This window comes from Nannobrachium achirus (genome assembly GCF_963921795.1).
Source record: "Nannobrachium achirus genome assembly, chromosome: 3".
Classification (NCBI taxonomy): domain Eukaryota; kingdom Metazoa; phylum Chordata; class Actinopteri; order Myctophiformes; family Myctophidae; genus Nannobrachium; species Nannobrachium achirus.
The window spans coordinates 55,002,810-55,012,809 of NC_137812.1; the positions used below are offsets into that span (position 1 = coordinate 55,002,810).

Below are 10,000 nucleotides of genomic sequence, written 5' to 3' on the forward strand. Positions count from 1 at the left end.
ATTGTGAGCTTGTAGATCTGCTATTTTGGCTAAAGTTCTCAGAATATGGACACTAGGGTTCAAGTGGTTAATATAAAAAAGGAGAAAAAAGGTTTCTATCACATAAAGATTTGGAGGACCCCCTGTAGTAACTCTGAGGAACCCCTAGGGGTCCCGTTGAAGACCATTGATATACCGTGCACAGTGCACACGTACAGCTACATCATGCATTGTGGCTGGATCAAAAGCACTTTCAATTAGAAGAAAATAAATAAAGGCTTTGTTCAGAAGTGTATGGGTGATTTTATTTAATCTTGGCTGAGTGATTTGACATGGACTTGTGAGTAGAAGGATCACAGGATCAGATTCCCACAACAGCCAATGTGCAGCTTGCATCAATGGCCATTATTTGGGTTTAGCAAGACATGGAAGCCCTGCTTAGCGAGTGTTAACCACTCAGCAACACTTAAATCCAATCAAATCAAATGAAAGTAACCACATACTGCATTCCAACTGTGCAGGGAAATACGTGGCTTTATTGTGAAGACATGCATATTTTAGCGATCTTGTTCAATACCCTCAGGACCAATGCATTCAAAGATTACCAATGTCCTCTTGAGTGAGACACTGAACTGAATTACTGAAGAATTTCCTGAATAAACAAAACCTGTATCCTGCAGTTACAGTTTGTGCAGAGACTGCTTAGGGTTTTATTGTCAAGATACACAGCATTATTCTCCATCCATTATGTGGGGAGAAAGAAAATGCATACTGAAATTGATTCATTAATCCTTACTGGAAAATTTTAATCTACCCTTGTTTCTAAAAATAATAATAATAATAATAATATAATAAAACCTAATAACCTATTACTGCGTATATTTGTCTCCACCAGCCGAAGGCATGGGGGAGAGTATGTTTTCCTCTTCGTCCGTCCGTGCGTGCGTCCGTGCGTGCGTCCATCCGTGCGTCCTCGCAGTTTGTGACCACCTAATCTCAGTCGCCGTTGGCCCGGTCGCTGCCAAAGTGAGCACACACATTCCCTGGATGCCAATTCAGAACCTCTGCCCTACATTTTTCAAATGGGCCTGTTCTAGCGCCACCTAGTGGCCGATGTTTGCAAAACACATTTCTGTACACTACTCTTACAGATTTTGTCCAAAAATCCTACAAATCCGGTAGGCAGTATCTCAACAGTCATGTGATCGACACGGATCTGTCCGATTTTGCATATTCCATCCTGATTGGCTAAGATTGGCTTCCAAAGTTTGTAGGATTGAGCCGTTTTGAACAAAATGCCTCAAATCACAAACGCAAAGTGCAATTATCATGAAATCGCGCACACACACGTTCCCACTAGGCCGAGGAGGAAATGCCACTGACATATTTTTAAATCAGCCTCATGGTGGCGCTATAACAGGCCGATTTGTGGTTTTACCTATAACTCCACCGATCAGTTTCAAACTTTGTAAGCGCACTCCCTAGAGGCTAAGGATAAACCTTTACCATGCTTTTTTCACATCAGCCTTTTATAGCGCCACCTTTGGGCCGACTTATGTAAAACACATTTTTGGATATTACTCCTTCAGATTTTCTCCAAAAATAACACAAATCAGTACACAGTATCTCTATAGTCATGTGATCAAGTCTGATCCGTCTGATATTTCATATTCTATCCTGATTGGCTAATATTAGCTTCCAAAGTTTGCAGGATTGCTCCGTTTTTGAACAAAATGCCTCAAATCATCAACGCAGCTTGCAATTACCGTGAAATTTGCCACACATATTCCCACTATGTTAAGGAACAAATGCTACCCTTTTCACATTGGCCTGTTATAGCGCCACCAGCAGGTAGACTTTAGCAAAACACATTTTTGGAACACAATGCTTCAAATCATGCATGCAGCGTCTGATTGCCATGAAAGGTCTAAGGTGAAGAACATATGCCACCCTTTTCACACTGGCCTATTATACAGTAGCACCACCAGGACGCCTGGCCTGGTGGAGACCTGTGCTCGGAAGAGCACTGCTTCTAATTTATGAATTAGTTTTAATTCCATACCATTTGGCCATAGTAGGACTGGATCATAAGAATGAACCTGATATGGTTTACCTGGGTGTGTACTGTATGACTGAAGGTACTGTAGTATTATATGAGAAATGCTGCTATTGCTGATGATGCCGATGACACACTCTGTTCCACTCTTTCTTTCTCTCTCTCTCTATTGTGTCTTTCTTCCTCTCTGACTCTGACTCATCTCTCTTTCTCCCTTTCTCACGCTCTGCCTCCTTCCCTCTCTCTCTCTCTCTCTCTCTCTCTCTCTCTCTCTCTCTCTCTCTCAATCTCTCTCTCTCTCTCTCTCTCTCTCTCTCTCTCTCTCTCTCAATCTCTCTCTCTCATATATAGGCCTACAGTATATGTATGTATGTACGTATCGGTATGTACGTACATAATTATGTACGTATGTATGTATGTATGTATGTATGGATGGATGGATAGATAGATAGATAGATAGATAGATAGATAGATAGATAGATAGATAGATAGATAGATAGATAGATAGATAGATAGATAGATAGATAGATAGATAGATAGACAGACAGATAGATAGATAGATAGATAGATAGATAGATAGATAGCGTTGCATTTCTCCATGGAGATTCTTTCTTATGAAAGATTACTTTCACCATAAGTATGAAGAGTGTCCACCGCGCCTAGCCTGGTTTAGGCTGGTCCGGTGCATCTCAGGAATGGGACTTGAATATGTGGAAGGAAGGCACTGGAGCAAACACGGGGACTGTTTAAGCCTTTTTTATTCTTTACAGGGTGCAGGCAAGAGTGACAACGTTTCGAAGTCAATACATCTTCGTCAGGTCAGAACCGAAGATCTTCGTCAGGACCGAAGATATATTGACATCGAAATGTGCCTTCCACAGTACACTACTTTCACCTTAGTGGGTGCAATAGGGGGTGATCATGCTCATTGACTGAGACCCAAAAGAAAGAGGGACAGAAAGCTTGAATGTATATTTCACTGGTGTTTTCAGTGATATACCGTTTTGCGATGACCTCTTTTTAAACACAGGGATGATTAGACAGCACAACATCAGTCACCACAACCTTAAAAAAATGTGCCCCTTGTTGTGAATTGGCTCCATCACATATAAGAGCACATCAACTGAAAAGCCACATATTTAATATGAACTATTGCACTTATGTACACTGAAGGTAATATCTTTCTCTCCCTCCTTATATCTCCCTTCTCTCTTACATTTCTCCTTATCTCTTGTTTAACTCTCTCCATCCATCTTCTCTTTCCACACCCTCTCTCCCTTCTTCCTCTCTTTTTCTCTACTTTGATATTATTACCTCAGGCTCTCTGCCACGCCCTTCTGTTCTCTGTATTTCTCTGTGATTCAGGTTCAGACTGGTTTGAGCAGTGACTGGTTATGTCCTGCAGCTACCATCCACACCCTTTACAACCTTCCATAAATCATAGAATAAGTATGTTTTACAAACAGTCGAAATCAAGTAGGAAATGAAAAAAAAAGAAAAGAAAAAAGAAAAGACAGGAAACCTCTTTGGAGTTAAGGATTCTAAACATACAGTAAGCAAAGAGTACCTTGTAACTATGTTTTGAAAAGCGCTTTATAAATATAATATTGGCCTAATATTAAATACATTATTTATACGTTTACTTACTACTACAGTATGCATTTTGGGCAGAATGCGTTTGAACTTTTTCTAAACTACATCAGAACAATTGTTGTTTTACAGCAGTGTAGTGAAAGCTAACCGTTTAAATTAATGTCATGTGACATGCATAAACTCTGCCGGCAAAGGCTATCTGACTGCAATTTCTGTTGCTCCCCCATCCTCTTCTTCTGCTGCTCTACAAAAGTATAATTCAACCCATATTACTCTACTTCTCTTTCATCACTTCATCACTAGTGCAATGCAATGCCCAAATGTGGCAATGCGATGCCATTCAGATCTGACAGGTTCTGTAGAACCACTCATCTGATCGACTTACTTCATTGCCTTGGTTCCTCAACCGTACACCCACCAAGTTTGACGTTGATTGGATAAACGGTTCTCAAGATATACAGTATGTAAGGCCAGACATACACACATACAATGTACACACAGATACTCAGTGAAATCTAAAGACATATTGACTCCAATAAGAACAAACATAGCTGTATTATCATACATATTGTGTGTTTTCCCATCCCCAACCTCTCAGCGAAAACCATAAGTGAGTAAGTATGTACAAATTCAGTAAGTAGGGTTAGGGAAACAACGGGGCAGGAGCCTATTTCTGTAGCGTGCGTGAGCTGGTACATCAGTACACCCCCAGCCATGACAGGATGGGCAAGTAGTGGCAACATATTTTCCTCTTGGTATTCAAATGGTGCTTCCCTGTCTTCTATGGTGCTTCCTACCTCCCTGTCTTCTATATGGTGCTTCCTATGGTGCTGCCCAGGGACGTGCTGGGCCCCTGATTCAGCCCGGGAAAAAGGGTTGGAGAGGCCCTCATTGCGTGCTATAGAGAGAGATCTCTCTCTATAGCGCTGCTGCTACTCAAAGATTTGCCATTTCAGATCATGACAAGTGACAAGCCAGTGGGCCAATTTGAGTTATATTTCGTTGTTGTCTGGTGGAAACCTTGTATGTCCAAAACCGTTTGTTTCGTATTTATCATTTTAAAAATTATTTAAACTAGTGAAAACAGCCGATCTACAAGCACACAACGCCTCGCGGTGCGAGGCGTTGTGTGCTTGTAGATCTGCTGTTTTCACTACTTTTGTGCAACGGCCTTTTATGATGAAGCAGGGCTTTGCTTTGCGAAAAAATGTATACATTTGAAACTTGGAGATACAAGGTTTCTGCCCGACAGTGACGATTTACTTTGTTGGCCGCCCAGCCCCCAAAATGGAACAAAGGCCGACTTCATAATGGCCGGCCTGGACTGGCCGGGAATGAACCAGCCGTTCGGGAGTTGTCCCGCTTTTCCCAATGGCCAGCACGTCCCTGGTGCTGCCCTGTCTTTTATGGTGCCTCCTATGGTGCTTCCCTGTCATAGTGCTTCCTATGGTACTTCGCTGTTTTCTACAGCAGTTGTTCTCAAGCTTTTGAGGCTGTGAGCCCAAAACAAACATATTTGAACTGGAGACCCCCTATTAGATTTAGCGTTACTCAGTTCCATAGATAAATATTGTGAAAATAGCCGAACTACAAGCTCACAACGTCTCGCACAGCGAGGCGCTGTAGATCAGCTATTTTCACGTCCGCCTCCAGTTTGATATTAAAAGGTCTTGAAATTAATTTGTCACTTTATAAATGTGCAGAATTTGCAGGTACCCTGTACACACTTATACTGTATGTTGGATTATTTACCGTTGAGTGAGAAAAATGGACATTAAGCTAATCATCTGGGGACCCCACTAAATAATTTGACTCAAATTACAGTATATACAGTATTGAGTAGTGCTTCCTATGGTACTTCCCTGTCTTGTGAGTACAGTACATCCCTGTCTTGTACAGTATATAGTACTCCCCTGTCTTCTATGGTGCTTTCCCATCTGGAGAGGATGAGGTGTCAGAGTCGGCTAAGACTTTGTTATTTTATTGGGTCTCAACAACAAATATCAGAATAACCATTCACTGAGGTAACTGATGACAAATCGTTAGGGTGTTAACATATCCGCAACATCCCCAGTTCATATTCTACCCTGGGGACCTGTGCTGCATGTCCTCATCCTTCTCTCTCCTTGATATCCTGTATCTCCTGTCATTCCTGTCTCTCTCTATACTGTACTTTTGCAAATAAGACAAATAATATTGTCTTTATAATTATGACTTAAATTATGTAATGATAGTACAGTTCAGTTGCACAGTGTGACAATGTATCGTTATTTCAGTTGTAAAGAGTATTACTTTAAAATGAAATGCCACATTTCAGGCTATATTAAAACAATACTAGAAAAGGGGACAGTGTGGCCTATATACTCTGAAAACACATTGCAGAGGGAGTCTGTTGGGTGCACTATTCTTCTTTAAGGGTGATGACTTTTGCTTTTTACAATTAGGTATGAAGTTTGACACTTGCAGGGTGAATTTGACGTGAGGTTTGTAATTTGTCAATCACTTTAAAATTATGCCATGGGATCAGGTGAGGACCTCAAAGGATTAAAGTGTGCGAATATGGCACAGGGGTATACATGCTGTCTTTTAGGACATGACTTGAGTTGATATTGTTCTTTGCTATAGGGTTCCTGCATTATGTCTAAGTATGCAAATGGTCAAAACGTACTTGAGCAAAACATTGAGCTCCTACCGTACATACCTATACAGTATCTACTCATTCTGTTCACTACAGCAGGAACAGTGGAGGATCAATGTGAACAGTACATGTGCATGGTATGTGCCCCACCCAGTTGCACTCTATCACATTTATTCTTTATTTGTACAATGTGGTTCGTAGAGGGCAAGCTGAGCAGAGCATTCGTGTGTCCATCTGTCTGGACAAGAGAAGACTAATCGGTTCAAGACTAATCTTGCAAACTACACCTGGGCCGATCAGAGACAAACGTTTCCAAATAAGTAAATCCCTGAATAGTTTTCACATATTTGGTTATAATTCTTTTGTGTGAATTCATCTCAAATCCTCCATCCCGCTGATCCACTGATCAGTCTTGCCCAAATATGGAATTCCACACAGATGTCATCAATATGACGTGATCGTATCTGTGGCGTGCGTGTGTGTGTGTGTGTGTGTGTGTGTGTGTGTGTGTGTGTGTGTGTGTGTGTGTGTGTGTGTGTGTGTGTGTGTGTGTGTGTGTGTGTGTGTGTGTGTGTGTGTGTGTTCATGCCCATACAAAACAAAAAACTAAATAATCTTTTTATTTTCTTTTTAACAATACTTAAACCTTGAACACACACATAAATACAAACACCTCATGACGCGCTCTGCTAGCGCAGGCACCTCGACAGAGTGCAGTTCTAGTTAGATCCTGTTTTGAAGTTTATAATAGAAAACTCAAATATTTGCCAAAGATCATTCCGGTGTAGTATAGCTTTAACACCTTATCTTTATAAGATGTGCAAAAGCTTTGGGAGGTGGGGTGACCGGGTGGGGTGACCATAGAGCTGAAACACACAGAGGCCTGTGTTCGATTCCTGCCAATGCCATCTGTGACACTTGGTGGGGTTTAACTCGCAACTCTTAGGTTGGGGCACCTGTCCAGTGGTGAGGGGATCTGTGGGAGATATTGTGAACATCCATTTTTGCGTTACGCAATCGACTGTTAGGTGACTCTGGTCTGCACCCTACCAAGACAATGGGTTGGCACTTGGCAGCAAGGGGGATTGTAGCAGACAAGTGAAATCAGCTAATGACTACATCGTGGAGAGGGAGGAGAGCCTAATAAATCCACTTGACTAGCCTACACTTGACATGAGAGTAAAATAAACACTGCAGAACTGCCTATAGCGGCAGAATCATACTTGGGTGTGACTGATTACTTTTAACTTTCCCTTTAACGATAAGCCGTTTCATTCAGCAAAACCCCAAAGGAGTGGCTTTTTTTTATAGCACCATGTCTTGGCTTGTACTGTGTCACTTGATAGATTAACACTCACTCCACCCTGCAGTGATGCATTTGTGAAGAGTATGTAAAGGCACAGATTTTCACATCGGAGAACATTCAATGAAATACAATAAACGTATTATGAAACAATAAGAACACTGCAGCCAAAGTAAAATATTATGTCTTTCATAAAGTATATTTAGTATGTATAATAGGATCTAGAGTTTATCTGCAGTGTACAATAGCTTATATGGTGGGTAGTGAGCCTGAACTTTATGGTAAATGCCAGTGCTTTGCTTGTGGTCCTGTGTTGGGTTAAAGAACTCAGTGGTGGTCAGTAAGCCAAGTTTCCTAATGTCACTTATGCAACAGCAATCTGTTTTCACTCAGGAAATATTAGATCATCTTGTTCTCAAAGTGGAGCCAGGCACCACTGTTGAGACTCCGAGTGTGATGGTAAGACACAGGTGACCTCTGCTGGTCTTAATAGTAACTAACACACACATGCATGCACACAGGCATGCAGTGTGCACACACACACACACACACACACACACACACACACACACACACACACACACACACACACACGCACACACACACACACACACACACACACACACACACACACACACACACACACACACACACACACACACAGACACACACACACACACACACACACACACACACACACACACACACACACACACACACACACACACACAGGTACATCTGGACAGAAAATGCATCCAGAATATTTAAAATATTAGATCTTTAAATAGATATTTAAAAAAAAAAAAAAAAAAGAAGAATCACTGTAATAATAATAATAATAATAAAACTTTATTTGTATAGCACCTTTCATGACATGAAATGCAGCTCAAAGTGCTTTACAGAGCATAAAATGAAGCACAAGTGCTTAACAGAGAAAGTAGAGACAGTGACAGAGAAATAATTACCATTATTCCAGCATAGAGTATCGTAAAAGATGAATGTCCTGTTCAGTAGGAAAAATACATGTAACACCAGTGTGTGTAAGACCCCATCAGCAAAACAGTGATGCTGAATAAAGGTATATACGGTACCTGCTCTAAGTGAAGCAATGCCATAACAGTGGATTTTGGTTATGAAAAATTGAATCCTAACAACTTGTGGCAGTTACAGTGGATTACTTTATTACTAGATAGTAGATACTCTTCTGCAAAATGTATTGATGTTATGGGACATAATAACCTAAAACTGTAAATAGTAAAGGTATGTGTACAGTATGTTTTTTGTATTCCTTATACTATATACAGTTGGATTGACTTTCCATACAGTACATTTTTTGGAAACTCGCTTTGTAATGTTAATAATAGGCAAGAAATAGGTAAGAAAACAAATATATATTTTCAGGTACAAAACTCAAGCAAGATTGATCTTAGCCCCTCAGTTACAGTAGCATTTATTCAACCTGCTTCTCTTGCTAATTGCAAGCTCGCAAGAGAAGCAGAACTAACATAACACAAATGTCAAAAGGCGTCCCTTTTAGTTGCAAAGGTGCATTATATAATGTTATGATTTATACAATAGATTTAAAATCAAAATTGTATTGCATGGTTAGATAGAAGGTGCTGTGCCACTCCTATCACACTGGAACACTGAGGGTCACTGAATCTGTATCACCTCCGTGGCCTCTGTGGATGACACAACCTGTCCGTCCACTAGGTTCTCCGTCGTGGTCACCACTCTCTTCTCAATATGGGGCTTATGCTCTGTAGACACAGTGAGACAAACACACAGTACATGTCTTGTTTAGAGTCTTCTTTGAGGAATTTCTGTCTTACGGGAAAGTGCAGTGCAAATTGGATGAGTGGATAGAGGGTTAGACAAACAACACAGGTCACAATTTAGAGTATAATTATGTACAGTATTTACTATGTATGTATGTATGTATGTATGTATGTACTGTATGGAAGGACGGACGGACGGACGGACAGACAGACAGATGGAAGGATGGGTGCATGCAGGCCAGTTACATGAACATTCTATTCATCATTCTATAACTTATAACATGAATACATGTCTCCCATTGTCATGCTTACCTTCAAAACCACACATCACAATCACCTCCTCCTTTATCTCCACAGCTCTGTGGAGAAACACAAAGGCAACCGCTGTGTCAGAAAATCAGCAAAATACGAAAGTAAAATAAATGGAATACTTTACATCAAATCAGGGACCCCCTCCCTCCTCCCCGTTGGAGGGGCCTGGAATTATTTTATAAAAAATAGCAGATATACAAGCTCACAGCACTAGATCTGCTATTTTTGAAAAGTCATGAAAACGTGTGCAAATCTTTGAATATATGTATTCTTTAAGCGAACATTTGTAACTCAAATTTTGCTTCTGGGGGGTCCCTGGAACTAAATATTTTGAGATGGAG

At 40.7% G+C, this 10,000-nt stretch overlaps 1 protein-coding gene across 1 annotated transcript in view; it reads right to left on the reverse strand.

Annotated features, from left to right (window-relative positions):
• The window catches only part of LOC308282324 (keratin, type I cytoskeletal 50 kDa-like), a gene marked incomplete at both ends in the record, with an annotated part of 25,427 nt that overhangs the window by 8,862 nt on the left and 6,565 nt on the right, over positions 1–10,000 (reverse strand). Inside the window, 3 exons of the mRNA XM_080722669.1 lie at positions 7,223–7,242; positions 9,227–9,329; positions 9,660–9,706. Coding sequence (XP_080578795.1) covers positions 7,223–7,242; positions 9,227–9,329; positions 9,660–9,706 — 170 coding nt within the window. The remainder of the gene's footprint in view (positions 1–7,222; positions 7,243–9,226; positions 9,330–9,659; positions 9,707–10,000) is intronic.